The sequence below is a fragment of the Protomyctophum bolini genome (assembly GCF_963924005.1).
Source record: "Protomyctophum bolini genome assembly, chromosome: 11".
NCBI classification, from domain to species: Eukaryota; Metazoa; Chordata; class Actinopteri; order Myctophiformes; family Myctophidae; genus Protomyctophum; species Protomyctophum bolini.
The window spans coordinates 14,578,753-14,596,060 of NC_137872.1; the positions used below are offsets into that span (position 1 = coordinate 14,578,753).

Genomic DNA, 17,308 nt, shown 5'->3' on the forward strand with positions numbered 1-17,308 from the left:
GCAGGTGTATTTTTATTTATTTTACAAGTGGTACTCCTTGAACCAGGTTCTGCCAGGGATGATGAAGAGGGCATTCACACTCCATGGTGTGTCAGCGGCCCTCTGCTTTTCTTTCTTCTTTACTGTACCTTCCATCATTCTTTTATGCCACTCTGCATTTATCCTGGCCTTGCAGGCCACACATTGTTTTCGCCCTTGTGTGGCGTTCAAGCAGCCATCTGCAATTGGCACAGGCAGATGCTTCTAGGACTTCTTGCTGGGAGGTCCTGTCATCTCGACGCCACACAGCCACACGATTTCAACCAAGAAGCTTTTGTGCGCCAGGGGCGGGTCAGTGCGTCATCATGTTTCGTGCGTCACACTTATTAGTGTTTTCGCACAAGGTGCGCAGTGCACTCTGGGAGAAGAACATTTCAAACAGCTCTACGGGCTTGTAAGATGTGATGCCGATCATTTGTGGTCCTACTTCCCGTTTTGGATTGAATCTGAACTGTGTGTCGGGGCCAGCGTCATGGTCTGCGTCAGTCAACCATGCAGGCTCAGAGCTGCAGTGTGAAGCTCGCTGGGCTCTTGACGTAGATTCACACAGATAATCAATCACCAATCAGTAATTACATTCATGTGATTAGTTCCACATGTAGCATGCATAGCTAAAACAGTTGAATAAAAAGTGCAATGAATATACTGACCTTTTTTGCGTGCTCCCACGGCCCCTTCTTTGGCCACGACCAGGGGTGAGCTTAAGGTGACGGGGTGAAGCTGCACCAACAACTAGAACAAAAGCAACACAGGTCAAAAGGCCTCTGCCGGGCTGCTTTGCATAACATTTCAAGTTGTGCGATTATTTTAAGGTGACAAACAACCACACTGGGTCAAGGCAGAGGCAAGGAAGAAACCAGGTGCTCAGGAGGTGTGCAGGTATACAAAATGTAAAAATAGTAAAAAGGTGCTCCTGGGATCAATCGGGATAACACATCTATAGAACAAAGCGGAGATCCGGGCACACTATTCAACCGACATGTTTCGACCTATACGGTCTTCATCAGGGCTGAACCACACTGGGTCAGTTTACATTCCCTCTCTCCCACGTGTGCATGTGACACATGGAAATATGGCCATGGTTTCCTACCCTTAGGCTGCCACCCCTAATAGCAGCTTATTGTGACTTATGCCAGCTATTGCGTGTTGAAGACATATTTGAATGCCAATAGAACAATGTGTGATATGGCCACAATGTCAAATGTCTCATTTTAAAGCTGCAAGTCTCTACCTTATACAGAAAATACACAGAACATACAGAATTATGTTTCTAGCATGTTCCATGGTTGACTTATAAGCATTTTATTACACCTTGGTTTGAGTGAAAAAGGTTCCATTCCGAGAACCGATTTTGAGTTACAAGCCGTTTTACTTTGATAACGTTTATAGCCCAATATAACACTGTGTGATTTGACTACAGTGACACACAATAGCTATTTTAAAGCTTTACAACTCTACTTTACCCAGAAAGAAGACAAAAGTTTCCAGCATGTTGCATTCTATATTTATGGGGCGTTGAAAACACCATGCTCTGACTAAAGTAAGCCCTGCTTTTAGGCCATTTACACTAATCTTTGAAGTCCCATAAAAACTGTGTGATATGATTACAGTGACACACAATACTCATTTGGAAGCTCCAAGTCTCTACTTTACACAGGAGGAAATTTGTGTTCTTTACTTACTAGGCAGTTGAATACACGATAGTTTGAGCAAAAAGGCCCTTTGAGAAATCCAGGCATTTCTCTTTCAACGCCAATATAAACTTATGTGATATGATGACCAAGACATGAAATAGCTCAAATGAAACATCAAGGAATCTACTTTACCCAGAAACAAAGAACAAGAGTCTAGCATATTCAGTGCTTTACTTCTAGGCAGTTGCATACACCTTGGTTTGAGAAAAGAACACTGACACTTTTGAATCATCTCTCCACCATGAATTTATTTTACAGAGAAATACTATACTGTTTACAGAGTATACATGCCATGGAAGTGTTGTTTTCGTCGACTAAAACTAAAACAAAAAATGTTCGTCGACTACCTTTTTTCACTGATGAAAACTACATGGAAACTAAATGAAAACTATGCTGTGATGACTAAAACTAGATCTAAATATTCAAATTTCGTCAAGTGTGCACGCTGACGCAACACTTGACGAAATTGTTGCGGCAGATCTACAGACTCACAACGCGTCGCGACGGGTTGTGAGCTTGTAGATCGGCTATTTTCAGCAATTACTGATTATAAAATCAGCCATTACGACGGCATCAAGGCCCACCAAAATACATTTTCTACTAAATCAACTGTAGATTTAGTCGACTAAAACTAGACTAACACTAAAACATTCCAGGTGACTAAAATGTGACAAACTAACTGAAAACTATTCAAGAGACTACGACAAACGAAAATTTTAGTACAGCACCTCTTCAAAAAAACGTATAAGAAACATGACATAAAAAAAAAATCATTACTTCGTCCCTCTGCACAAAGGTGCATGTCACATCATGCATGGGGTAGTTCTTGTTCCGTGTGGTACCGGATGTGACATACACCTTTGTGCAGAGGGACGAAGCACACCACACACTGAAAACTGGTCTCACGGCGTGGCCCCCCCTCTCTGTGTCGGCTACACATCCTGCATCGTTTGCCAGGGTTTTTCTTCTTTTGAGTGGGGGGAAGCTTTTCCAGGACATGGAGTGTTGGCAGGGGTGCAATGTTGGCCGTTAGCCTGACCCTTGGATCCTTGTGAGGCACTCTCCGGGTCTCTCGTTTGGGCGTAGACCACTTCAGGATGACAGAATGTATGAAGCTCTTCATGTCTCCACAGGCACCTTCAGGATTCTGAATGCGATACAGGACAAAGGCATTGTACATGCTAATTTGGAAGAGACACATGAGGAACTTTGTTGTCCACTTAGATGTTTTCCTGGTCCAGGGACAGTAGGTGATGTGCTGATCCAACTTATCCACCCCGTTCATCCATTGATTATAGTCTACCGCCGACTGAGGCTTTTCATACATGTACTGGGTCCCGCCTTTCTGCCACTTCAGCACATTGACCACAGTGTCCTGGTGGAAGGTCGACACCATCCTCACCACCTTGCTATCCCTCCAAGCAACAGACATCACTTTGCCGGTGGTCATGGCAATTCTGTCGTTGGCTTTCAGGGTGGAAAGGCTGGCCTCCTGGATCTCTGGGGGTGGGCCTCTGTTACCCCGAATGGTTCCACAGGTATGCGTCTTCAGTTGCAGAAGGTGCTCGCACAAGGACACGCTGTTGTCCATGTACAACACATGACCCTTCCCTGCCAAGTCTCCAAGCAGAGAGGTGACGGTGTCCAGCAAGTGGTACTCTCCAATGTACGGCTGTAAGTTGTGGCAGTACGCTGTAGAAGAATCAGCTAGAATATACGATTTTAACCTAGCCGGTTTCAGTGGGTTGAAAATCTGGAAGGAAAGCTGTCCTTTCCATAGCAACGTCCCTTCATCTATGGCAATGTTCTGACCCGGCTCAAACATCTCCCGCCATCTCTTTACGAGGTAGTCCAGGATGGGGCGTATCTTGTATATCCGGTCCTCTTTATCCTCCAGGCGATCTGTGTAGTGGAGGAACTTCAGGATGAGTTGGAACCGGTTCCGACTCATTACCTTACCGAAGTACGGCGTTGCCAGTGCTTCGTCGGTTGACCAGTAGTCCGCCAGCTCTGGCTTGTTTATGAGCCCGGTCAAGAAGACTAGTCCGAAAAAGTCTTTGAGCTCCTTGAAGTCAACATCCTTCCACGCCTTGATCCTGGATTGACACGTTGGTGCCATCGCTGCCTTGCTCCGCGCTGCATTCATGTTAGTCTGCGTCACCATCACAGTCAGAAACTCATCAGTGAGGAACAGTTCCAAAAAGTCAGAAGGCTCTACAGACTGCATGGCCGCTGCCTGGCTGCGAGGTCCTGATGTTCCAGTGAATGGAAATGACTGGGGCTGCCAACCACTTGCATCCAGATGACGCCACTCTGGCTCAACACGTGGAGGCTGGACACACCGTGGTTTGCCTCGACCTGAAAAAATAGAAATATATAATTACTTGCAATAAACATCAGCGCTAGAGGTAAACAGCCCAAAGGCCCACGAAGTGGCCCAAACTTCTTGTACATACACAATACAACTGTGAATTGGAGAGGGAAATCTAGTGCTCTCTAGAGCTGTTGCCCCCGCAACCAGACTACGGATAAGCAGTTGTACTTGCATATCACACTTACACACACAATGTCCATCCATCTTCAACCGCTTAACCGTAGTCTGGTTGCAGGGGCAACAGCTCTAGAGAGCCCTAGATTTCCCTCTCCAATTCACAAAGTATGTATTGTATATGTACTTGCATATCACACTTACACACACACACACACACACACACACACACAATGTCCATCCATCTTCAACCGCTTATCCGTAGTCTGGTTGCGTAGGCAACAGCTCTAGCTCTTGTAAATTGGCGAGGGAAATCTAGAGCTCTCTAGAGCTGTTGTCCCCGCAACCAGACTACGGTTCCAAGTCAAATGGATCACCACCATCACTGGGCTGGACACATGCAGACCCCCCCCCCCCCACACACACACACACACACACAAATGCATTTTGTGTACAAGTGTGCAGAAATGTAACTTACCTCTGCCTGCCCTGCCATCAGCACCAACAGAGGCATCTGGTGGCGAGAGAGCTGCATCACATATCTCCACCTCTGAAAATGGCACAGAGTACAATATATATATATATTTAGTCAGAGAACAACAACAATCTAGGATGATATGCACTATTTTATATGATTATTTTTTTTAGCTTGAATGACATAATTCAGACAGTCCCAGACAGTTGCCATTTAGTTAGTTCTGAAAATGAATAAAACAAATCTTGCCTCCAGAGTAACGGGACGACTCATCATCTTCATATTCTGACGAGACGTATTGGTCAGACTCGTCAGAAGTCCAAGTGACATCGCCAGACGAAAATCGCTCTACAAAAAAAGGTACAAAAGAAAAGAACACAAATCAATAGGCATGAATTAGTTAGACACTAACCAGACTAACAACTTACATTTTAGCGATTCAAAAAAATATTACAGGTCTGGCCTATACGCTTACCATCTGTAAATCAGTGCTCGTCCCTGCCGCTGCGCCTGTGTCGTTCACGCATTGGTGACCAAGACTGACCGGAACTCTCGTCCCCAGAATCGATCCCAGACTTCAGAGGAGATCTCAAACTATTTTGCGAGCTGTATGGAGACTCTAGGCGCTGTCTTTCCAACCATGCACGGGTGTGACGGGAACGTGGAGTCGACGCACCCGATCAGTGTTGGGTATATTACTTTATATTTTTAATATATTACTTATTAATTATTACCTTAATTTTAAAGTAATATATTATATTACATATTACTGTCTGAGCAAGAGTAATATATTATTATTACTATTACAGTTACATATTACTTTTTTTTTTAAATGCTCAAATTGAACAATTAAATCTTTTGTATTATATATTGGACAGAATGTGCACTGTGCAGGCAGATGAATTATAAGATTTTTAATTACATGAATTTATTTATTTTATTTTTTTGTAGGCGTTTTCATATGACACACAATAGACCTACTGTATACCTTCTAGCCTATAATGACATCACAAGACACAAACCACTTTCTATGCCTTTTATCAAAGTCCACAGAACAGGGACTGCCTATAGAGTTCTCATCGGGCCTGAAAATGAAGGCCCAGACCTACCCTACCCTAACAGGAAAAAGAAAAATGCCACTATATGGCCGCGGCGCCTTGTGGCCTTTCCTCGCCCGGGCTGGAAAGGCTGGAGCTACACCACTGGGTGTCTGCGTGTTGTGAGCTTGTAGATCTGATATTTGCAGTATCAACAAAGTCTCAAATAAGCCATTATAGTCTGACACTTTGATCTCTCTGCACGTATATGCAGCCAATACACAACGACTATTGCACAGCAAAATGTAAACGGTGCTAGACCCTGGCATGCACCAACGCCATTTGGGGGAAATAAATAAATCTGCTATTTTCAGAAAATAGCAGATCTACAAGCTCACAACGCGCCACAGCGACGTGCTAAGACTGAGTGTCATTGATTTCAGACCCAAATGACCACCCTCCCGAGCGTGCGCGCGTGTGTGTGAAAGTTACTCCGGATTGGAAATTCACTAGCCACCCCCCCCCCCCACACACACACACACACACACACACACACACCATGCTATTGAGTCAATGCAATAAAGAAAAAAGTTTGTTTCAACTTCTTACCCGTGGAATAGAGAGACGGACACGGCGGCCTTCCTGGACTTGGATGGTAATTGGTATCATCGTTTCGGTCGCAGTCAATCTCGCTTTCTGTATCGGTGAAAGAATCAGCGTAACGGGGGTTCAGAAATGGATGTTTGTATTCTGTTGCTTTTCCGGACATGGACGCCATCGCCAGGATCGGCTTCAGGTAGGTGACGCTCTGCCTGTGGAACCGTAGATGGCTCACCTGGGAACACAGCTTTCTTCTTTTTCTTCTTGTTGTTTACGGATGGATTTGGGGTGGCTTGCAGAGAGCTGTCTCCCCGTGTTGGCTTTTTTGTTGTTGTTGTCAACGGATGGATGGGGAGGGGGGTGCAGGGAACCGTCTGCCTGTGTTGGCTTCTTGACCTTCTTTTTATTTTTTGTATTTTCAGCGGCCTGTGCTTGGTCCTTTTTCTCCGTATTGCTGGCCGAGGCTACATTGTCACCAGCCTTTGCTGGCGTCTTTTTTTTTAATTATTGCTGGCCGAGGCTACATTGTTACCAGCCTTTGCTGGCTTCTTTTTTTTTGCATTGTCCACAGATAGATGGGGGGTGGGTTGTAGGGAACTGTCTGCCTCTGTTGGCTCCTCTTTTTTTATCCTCTTTATATCGTCCACCGATGGCGGGGGGGGGGGGGAGCTACTTCCCTGTGTTGGCTGACTTGGCTCCTTCTTCCCCGCCTTAGGAAGGGGCGCGGGAAACTCTGGCTCTCTCCCTGCATTGGCTCTGGGGGTACAGGTTCCTTGCTGTCCACCACCATATGGGGGGGGGGGGGGGGGGGGCATAGCCGGTGAGCTAACACTGGCCTGATTATGATGCCTGTGTTCAGGTCGCATGAAGTCATGGAGGGTTCTCTGACGAGGGTCGAGTTTGACGTGCTTGCGCTTGGTTGTGCATTTGCCTAGCCTGTCTCTCTACTCAGTCTATGCTCTACTCCTGTCGGCACTCTCTCTTGCTCTCCTCTGCAGTGACTCAACAGTAATAATAATAAACTGGCACAAATATAACTTTTAGATACCGGTAATTTCTATACTCACTGTTCTCCAACTCACACATTCCTCTCTCTCTGTCTCTCCCTCTCTCTCTCTCTCTCTCTCTCCTCTGCATCTACTCTCTATAGTTTGTTGTTGTTTGTGGCATTTAAAGCAGGTTTTTCTGGTTACTGTGTAGATGGTGTGATGTGATCACGTGTTGTGGCGGTTTGCTTTGATGTACGGCACTGATATTCACAGAGCAGTTGCGCAAGGCTTCAATTGACAGTTCTCCGCTGAAAAGACCCTTTACTTTTATTAATTGACATTAATCTTCGGCAATGGCGCGGAGGGTGTTTTAAACATCAAAACATTAAACGCCATTGACTTTGAAGGGAAAATGTACGTCATATGTACTGTAAACGAGCAAATCAGCTAACCAATCACAGGCAACAGGCATTCTGATTGGCCAGTATGAGATGATGCATGATTATGTATGATGATAAGAGCTGATTATTCCGCTAAATATGACGTAAATTAAACATCAAAACATTAAACGCCATTGACATTGAAGGTAAACTTAAGTCATATGTAAACGAGCAAATCGGCTAATTAATCACATGTTGTTGGGAGAGCTTTTGGCCAATAAGGGACCACCTTATGGTACCTTATGTAGCAATATCAAATGTCCCCTAATATAAATTGATGTACGATGACGAGCGCCCCTCATTTCACACGGGTGTGATTTTTGTGTGGATACAACTTCATGAAACACATTTGAACAACTACTTTTGTTTTCAAAAGTAATGGAGGAGTATAAATGGACTGCGTGAATCGATAATAAGACCTCGGAACTAACTATAATAGTAAAGTTGGTAAAAAAAAAGCAGGGTTATCAGGACGACAAAAAAGTTGTGTTCCAGTAAACGTCAGTAATTACCAGCATATACAGAGAACTCGCTGTTTGTGTCATCTTCCTGTTTCACAGAGGTTTGGGTGAATGGTGACGATCTTTTCCGTTTGACGGTCTCTCCATCTCCATCCAATACACGTTTCGCTGTTCGTCTCCTTTCTGGGGAAGAAGAAAAGACAAATATGTTAGGATACATGCCAGACTGCCACCCGGAGACATATTCATTAGTAATAAAGAAAAATAACACCCGTGTGAAGTGAGGGGTGCTCTTATCATTGTACGTCATCATAACGTAAAATAGACACTGTCTATTTGCTCAGACACTATGACGTAAAATTCATTGTCGAGTTTGTGTAGGACAGCTCCCACTACGTGGCAGCTGGTAAAAAGAAGTGAGATTTTTCCATCATCCATTCAATACTGCTTGGTTTTGGCCCAAAAGGCTGTCAAAATACAGAAGCTGAGATATTTGCATTTCTTTATAAGAGCTATATACAATGATGCAATATAGCTACCTCATATTCACCCAAATTAAAGAACAGAATCTCTGCTTTAATCAGAAAAAGAAGTTAGATGTGTCCTTCCCCATACATGGAGAAAGCCATATATGGTACCCAGGTCTCGTAAAGGGCGAGGTCACTTCTCGCCCATGTATACTATATTATATACTGAATTAAAGAACAGAATCTCTGCTTTGATTAGGAAAAGAAATTAAATGTATCCCATCTTCAGTTCTTTACTTATTGACAGTTCAATTCAGCTTGCTTTTAACCAAAAGAGCTGAATAAACTGTGAAATAAACACACTCCGGCTGAAAAGTCATTTTAACCCTAAAGCTGCAGTGACACTGCATACATCAAACAATAGAATGGAATAATAATTCCCCCAAAAAGTGAGTTTTTCCCATTTTTCGTTCTGTACTTATCGATAGTTGAATAGTATGAATACAGCTTGTGTTTATTTTTTTGCTAAGCAATAAACAGTAGACTGAGGCAGAAAGTCATGTCAACCTTTTATTTGTGTGCTTCAGTGAGCTACACTGTATGTCTGTGCACATTGTAAAATCTTAAGGAAAACAAAAGCAACAAAATCACATCCTCTGTGAACTGAGCAGCGCTCATAAAGTTTACTGAGAAACTACACTGTCTCTCTGTATTCTATGCTCCAATAGTTGACTGGGATACCACTGTATGTCTGTACATTGTAAACGCTTGTAAGGAAAATAAAATCACTCCCTGTGTGAACTGAGCGGCACTCATAATCTATAATAATCATAGTCAGCACACTATATCAATGTTTCTTACTGTAATAATCGTACAAAATAAAAGCTTCCCTGAGCAAAATACAAAATGCCCACTATATCAGTCTCTCTTACTGTAATAATCATACAAAATAAAAACGTCCCTGAGCTAAATAAAAAATACATAGAATACATATACAATATATATACAGAATACAATAAATACAAAATAATAGAAAACAAAACATAATCAAGACAATTACTCAAAATAATTCTTTTTTGTGTGGTACACAGTGAAACACGCTATATGGAGTGGTACAGCACACTTTACACAGTAGTAGCGTGTCTCTCTACGGCAGGTCTTGTCTTTTTTGTAACAGACCCTGCATCTTTTACTTGGGTTCTTTTTTTTCGGTGTTGGAGGAAGGCTCACAAGCTCATGACCTTCAAGGCTGACCATCAGCCTGCATTTAGGGTCAGTGTTCCTGGGTGCCCTGGGTGCCCTGCGTAACCTGGGTACCCTGGGTGCCCTGGGTAACCTGGGTGCACGTCGGCCATTGCCTACTCCCCCACCCCTGGCCTCCTCCTCGCACACCTCTTCCTCGCTCACCTCCTTATCCTCCTCTCTCACCTCCTCCTCCCTCACCTCCTCCTCCCGCTCAGGCCTCAAGTTTGTCCAGTCTGACACAATGCTGAGAATAAACTTCATCAGAGTTTTGCACTGCTTCCCTCCTTTATACTGGTAAAGAACAAATGAGTTGTACAGAGAGATGGAAAACATGTAAAACACAAATTTCTTGGTCCATTTTACGGACTTCCTCATGAATGGATATATATTCTGATGGAGGCGATCAACTCCATTCATAAAGAAGTTGTACTCTGCTATGCTATGCGGCTTTTGCCGTGGCACTCTTTTTCCCTTTTGTTTTTCCAACACAGTCTGCATTTTGTTTTCATGGAAAGTCGACACCATTCGTACAATGCGTTTGTCTCTCCATACTACAACCATGGCGGTGCCATTGTGTCGCATTATGAACTCTCCTTTTTTGAGGGTCGAATTGGAAGCCACCTTGATTGCAGGTGGTACCCCCCTGTTTTTTCTTAGGGTCCCACAGACCTGTGTACGCAACCCTTGTAAAAATTCACACATTTCAATGGAATTGCAGTAATTATCCAAATAAAGACGATAACCGTGGCCCTTCAAGTCACCGATCAAATCCGCTACTGTATCCTCCAAGTAGGAATGCTCACCAATATAAGGCCTCATACTGTACAGATATCCATTTGTAGAATCACATAGCCTGTACAATTTCACGCCGTAGCGTATAGCCTTCAATGGGTTGTAAACTTTGAATGACAAGGGCCCCCTCCAGGCCATCATGCCCTCATCTATACAGATGTTTTCATGTGGGGTGTACATCTGTTTGAATTTAGCTGTCAGGTAATCTAACACTGGCCGGACCTTATACAACTTATCTGCTGGACAAGCTGCACCATTGTCACTGAAATGAAGGAAACGTAGCAGCAGCTGGAAACGGTTCCGTGACATTGTATTGTTGAAATGTGGGGTGGCCACAACCTCATCCATTGACCAATACATCGCAAGGGATGGCTTCTCAATGATGCCAGTGAGGAAGTAGAGCCCTAGAAACCTCTTGAGTTCTGTGAGGTTGGTTGCTGTCCATCTCCAAACTCGAGAGTGTGATCGATCCTCACTAACCTGACTCAGACAATGTTCTGCGTACAAGTTTGTTTGATGAACGATGTCCTGTAGCATCTCATCTGTCAGGAAGAGTTGAAGAAACTCTGCTGGATCACTGCCACCATGTAGGTCACCAGTGTGAGGGCCCGGGGTCCCAGTGAAGTCCATCTGTATCGGCTGCCAACCCACATCAGACCAGCCATCATCTGTTGGAGGAACACAGCCACGAGGCTTGTCACCAGCTGTGAATTATAGAAATATGCAATTACCTTAAAATACATTGTCTTTATTCATTTTATACATCTGCTGCTATGCTCACACATATTTTTGTGTGTAAATCTGTAGAAAAGTGCAGAAACAAATCATTTTTACAATGTGCACAGACATACAGTGTAGTGTCTCAGTAAACTATGATCAACATAGAATGCTGTTATCTGTTATGATTATTTTTTTTAATTCTTACCTGCAACACCGGACACACAGGATACAGTGCCACCGCTCTGTGCTTGCTCCTCCTCCACATCTGCAGTGAAAACAGTGAAAATGCAGGACATGCATATTCAGAACTAAAAGAGTAATTTTATGCTTGGTTGCATGATGTAAATAGCAGATCTACAAGCTCAACGCGTCGCAGCACGACGCATGTAAACATACATAGAATGCAGGGAGACAGTGAAGTGTCTCAGTACACTAACTATAGGACCACATATAGAATGCAAATATATTGACGCTACAATGAAAGCTTCTGAAAATGTCAAATAAAAATGTTTCACTTCTTACCTGACAGACAGGCTTCCTCCTCTGTCTTCTGCTCCTCCTCATCATCATCATGCTCCTTGTTGTCTGAAGTCACAACTGTGGAAAATACATTTCATCATCATCATCATCATCATCATTATCACAATACAACATGCATATTTAGCTACAGTATGAGTTGTAAATTATAGTGCATGTGAGGAGTGTAACCAGTATACACGCACACTCACACATACACACACAGGATTGTCCCCCCGCATTCTTCACATATTTTGCACGGAAATATACGTGTATACAGTGTAACCCCCCCCCCACCCAACCCTGATTCACTGTGTCGCGTCTGAGTACAGTAGCAAATACAGTAGCAAACTTTTAGTGAATCAGACTGGAACCCAGGCTATAATGAAATGAAGATCTTACCACTCGCAAGGCACTCGGGTCCAGCATTCATTTGCAGCGACTGTGGCTCATCTTCAACCGTCGCTGGCTTCTTATTCTCGTTGATCGAGACCGTGTTGTCGTCAAGTGAAGTGTCAGCCTCAGGCTCAGAATCCGTCTCCCCAGGTAACTTCTTTTTCATTACCCAATAACGTGCCATGCATTCATCTAGGGTTCTTTGCCTGGGGCTGCCTTCACTCGCACCGGGGTGCGGGGGGTTGGAGGGAAGCTTTTTACGTCTTCCTCGACCTGGTCCAGGCATAATGGCGGATTGGGGTGGATGATCGCCGGTGGATGGATACAAACAAACTAAACACTAAACTAAAACTATACAAATCTAACTAATACTTCCAACTACAAACTAATATACAATGAATAACTGTACTACTACTATTGATTGATTGATTGAAATATTTATTAACAGTTTGCAGAATTACAGTACATTTCAAGCACAAACTCAATACAAAGACTGTTAACTTTGAGTGGACGACCCAATTAAGCATTACACTTGTTTACAACAGGGTCCACCATGTTCAATTCATGAAAACATTTAGAGACGTACAAATAGACACTTCTATATAGTTAAAGAACAGAACAGGAATTCATCATAAAGGAAGCAAAAAGGGAAAAGAAACATATACAGTGAGGGGAAAGGGGGGGGGGATTCACTACTACTACTACTACAAACAAACCTAACACTAAACTAAAACTATACAAATCTAACTAATACTTCCAACTACAAACTAATATACAATTAATAACTGTACTACTGAGCAGGTGGCGTTAAAGGAGAAGACCTGCCACGCCATCTATGGACCTCGCTGAACCGTCTGCGCTGTGGCGTGGGTCGCTTCAAGTCATCTATGAAGAAGTGGGGCCTATCGGATAGCGCGGTGTGCGAGTGTGGCGAGCCTGAACAGACTGCCGAGCACATTATCACAGACTGCCCCCTATACAGCCCACCCTCAGAAGCTGGCCCTTTTGACCTAGGACCAGAGACGAGGGCATGGCTGCATGACACTGAGTTGGCCATCTGATGATACACGAAAGAAGAACTGTACTACACTCAGTAAATCTCAGTAAGTCACTCAAGTTGCTCAATAACTAGGCTTGCTCTGATCTCTCTCTGTGTGTCTGCTCTGCACTGCAGTCATCCGGTAGCTTTTTAGAAACATATCTTGGTCACGTGGTTTATGGATGATCAATGGTGATCTAGCAGGGTCACATAGATGTATATGAAGCGCAGAAGAGTGATCTCATGTAATCAATTAAAAAGCTTATATGACGGAGTGTTCTGCCAGAAGCAGTTTTTGTGTTAATTATACACAAAAATAGAGTTCCACTAGTTAAAAAAATCCACAGCAAACCACTGGCACTGACCTGGGCTTTTTTCTGTTGAATGGGATCCTGACCTCCTCTGTGTGTTGCTGTCATCACTGCAGAAATGTAAAGACAGTGTTACATGATGTCCCAATAAGAAAACTACTACTATTAACTACAAAATCACTGAAGCACACCTCTCAGATCCAGATTCAGATATCGCTCTTCGCCCCAAATGGGGCATAAGGCATCGATACTTGATGCAGTTAGCCAAACCTAAAAGTCTTCTTGAAAATGACCTTATATTCCCTTCCTTATATTTCTGTGTGATGTGATCAGGTTGACCAGGTCCTCTGTAGGAGTTGTCTTTTTCCATCATGAGGTACTGTTTACCCGACACTCGTCATTTTGATTTGTTGTGATCTATCACGCTGTGACACGCTGTCTGCCCAGTCCGCTGAACACTAAACACTAAACTAGACGGGCACACATTAAACTTTACTGAACTAAACTCACATGCGCGTATTGCAAATAGTACCCCGTCTTCACTTATTTATCCGTTAACAAAAATCAAAGTTTTAGTGGCCGAAAACACTGTTTGCGTGTGGCTGAAAGGCCCAAACGCACACGAAAATGTGCATACCGTATACGTGTAGCCTAGACCTAAATGTTTTCACCTTGATGAATAAAGTAATATGATCATTCAGCTCACCACAGGTTTGACTTTAACTGACGGAAAGTACGTTTGTTCCCCCACATATTTCGGCTCACAATGTGAGCTCATTTGCTCATTTCCTTTTTTCCCCGATATAGGCCAAAATCCACCCCCTTCCAGCATAAAAGTGAAAAAATACTTATTCGCATTTTGAGATTTTTCCAGGACCATTCAGGAGTTTATGCGCAAGAGCCTTATTGCACTAAACCAGCGCTTAATGGAAACGCATCTAGAACTACTACTATTACTAGAAAAGCACTGATGCTCAGGCTCAGGAGCCAGCATCGCTGTTTGCTGGCGGCGGCCACACACTCACCTCTTAGACTTAGGAGGTTGCCAGGCCACATCATGTGCATCTTCATCTGCTGAAGATGAAACCAACGAAGAATCCTCCTCACTTCATAAAAACATGTAAAAACAACTGTTACAAGATGAAAACACATGCCACACTACTAATTTGTTGTAACGATGACATAGCGGTTCCCAATTTTTTTGGCTGTGCACCCCATGTTAGCTCCCAACCTAGGTGACGCATCACCCACATTGAAATTAATATATATTATGAACCATTTTTTTTTAATATATATGCAACATAGTTTATCATTATGTGACATATTTTATTCGAAATTGGCCACCTGCATATGTCGCATAAGCTATAGAAACATATATTCTTATATCCACATACAGTAGTGCATATAGCCTATACTGTGTGTGTGTGTGTGTGTGTGTGTGTGTGTATATATATATATATATATATATAGGCAACGACTATGGGGACTGTGGGGTAGCTGGACTCTGCTGGAGCACACCTGAAGAAAATAGGAACACAAAATAGCATTCCTCCGCTTCCCTCCCCATGACTGTGGTTTTGTCACCTTTAGGGGGGTTGGGGCCACTGGGGGTTGGGTTGGGTGTTGCCTGTTCCCTGTTCACAGAACAGGTATTCAAATGCTAATATGGTGGCTTTTGTTTTAAAAGTTGCAGTAGGCTACTACCCTTTGCTTTGGCAACCGTCGCCGAGACCCATAACTTTTTCGCCCCAGATTATAACCTGAATCTGATTATGGGATATTTTCTGCATACAATTGCCATTTATTGGCATAATATGTTAATTTATTTAAAATTGAGAAAAGAGGCCGCACAGCTCGTAGTCACGATGCTAGAAACGTATTAAACCAACGTTTCGGCAAACAGGTTGCCTTCTTCAAGGTTGCCAAAAAGTTGGTTTAATAAAAATTCTAGCATCGTGACTGGCCTAGTAGCCTAGCTGTGTGGCCTCTTTTCTTAAGTAAAAGTTTTATCTCATGCGGTCAGCACCTCCCCACTACTGGTGTGCGCTCCTATATTTTGTTTGTTTAATTTATTTAAAATAACACCATGCCTTTTCATTTCACGCACCGCCTAGAAGGCGCTCGGGCACGGCGCACCACAGGGTGCACGTACCACCGTTTGGGACCATGTCCCTGGAAGATATAGCCTACTCTTGTAGTAGGACCTATGCAATGTTTTACATTTTCAAAATCGATAAAATACATACGAGAGTCTATTCTAACAATGACACATGGATGCGTGCACTCAAGTGAATGCACCGCCAGAACAAAGTTTTAGCATCCACGAACGATGCGTCATGCTGCATTGCTCCATGCACGCCATTCAGTTTGCACACACAAATAACCACACGCGTCCATTCATTTGTCGAGTATCAGTCTTATAACTATAGTAATGAGTAACGATGATTGATAGTGATGCATGGTTGCGCACGTATGGAACTATGGACGCGTGTGAACCGAACGCACACAATCAGCCAACAATTTGCATCCATCTTGACTCACCTCTCATCAACAACAATCGGATCGGCATCTTCGTCTGAATTGTCTGAGTCGTTAACGTCAATGGGGGGATTTCCACCTAAAATGTTGCCAACTTCCACTGAGTCAAAGACCTGTTGTTTCCGTAGCTGAATGAAACGGCTCAAACGATTATGCAGGTCCATTTTCAAAACACGGACAAAACTCTCTCTGTCCAAGCAGCTCTCGCTCTCGCTTCTTCTTGTAGTAGGCTACAGCTCTCTCTGACTCTCTCGCTTCTTCTTGTACACTACAGCTCTCTCTCTCTCGCGCGCCAACCGAGTCCGACACATCGGAGGCGTGAGGCATAGATATGGCGGGGGAGGGACTCCCTTATTTGCGGAGCCTGGGAGTCGATGCGCCCTGAAGGGACGCATCGCATCCCCTGGACGCATCACATCATCACACTTGTTTTACAGCGCTGGCTACAACTAGTAGGGCGGCGGACGGGGTTATAACATCACAAAAACTATGCCTAAACCTAACTAGGTCTGGTCCATCCATAGCTCTAATGCCTTCATAATTAGAGTTATGGAACTGTTCTCTTACGCTCGCATAAATGCAGACCAGACCAGCCTAACTCCTTACTCACCAATACAAAGGCGGCTGGTGTAATTAGAAAGCCTACTTTCCTTAGTGGACGCACTCTGAGCTCCCGGCAGCAAAGGGCATTAGGGCTATGGAGCAGAGCTAAAACCTTGATTGATAGATTGATTGAAGTAGGTAGGCCTGCCGCCCATGTATTAACAGTATGGCCCTATGCTGACTGATCACTGATGGGTAGCCTACATTTCAAACTTAACGCATAACTCAAGTCAAAACAAAAACTGTTACTGTGGACGACACCATGATAAAGCATTACACTTGTTTACAACAGGGTCCATAATTTCAATTCAACTTAACCCGGCCTAACCTGTAAACCAAGCGCGCCCCCAGCCAGGCATCAGTCAGTGCAGTGTGCCCATCGACTCCCAGGCTCAGCAAAAAAGGGAGCCCCAGATGTTGGCGCGAGGTGTATGTGACGTCATCATCAATCGGCGCCG

The 17,308-nt window shown here is 43.8% G+C and overlaps 1 protein-coding gene across 1 annotated transcript; it reads right to left on the bottom strand.

Moving 5' to 3' along the window:
* Nucleotides 1–2,541: 2,541 nt before the first annotated feature.
* On the bottom strand, nucleotides 2,542–16,488 carry LOC308323292 (piggyBac transposable element-derived protein 4-like; the record flags this gene model as incomplete). The annotated part of the gene is made up of 8 exons (XM_080775014.1): nucleotides 16,251–16,488; nucleotides 14,735–14,815; nucleotides 13,764–13,819; nucleotides 8,275–8,406; nucleotides 6,343–6,429; nucleotides 4,946–5,044; nucleotides 4,700–4,771; nucleotides 2,542–4,091 (listed from the first exon to the last, which is right to left on the bottom strand). Exons 1-8 carry the CDS (start codon nucleotides 16,409–16,411, stop codon nucleotides 2,542–2,544), a joined length of 2,238 nt encoding a protein of 745 aa, XP_080631140.1. The 5' UTR covers nucleotides 16,412–16,488.
* Nucleotides 16,489–17,308: the final 820 nt, after the last annotated feature.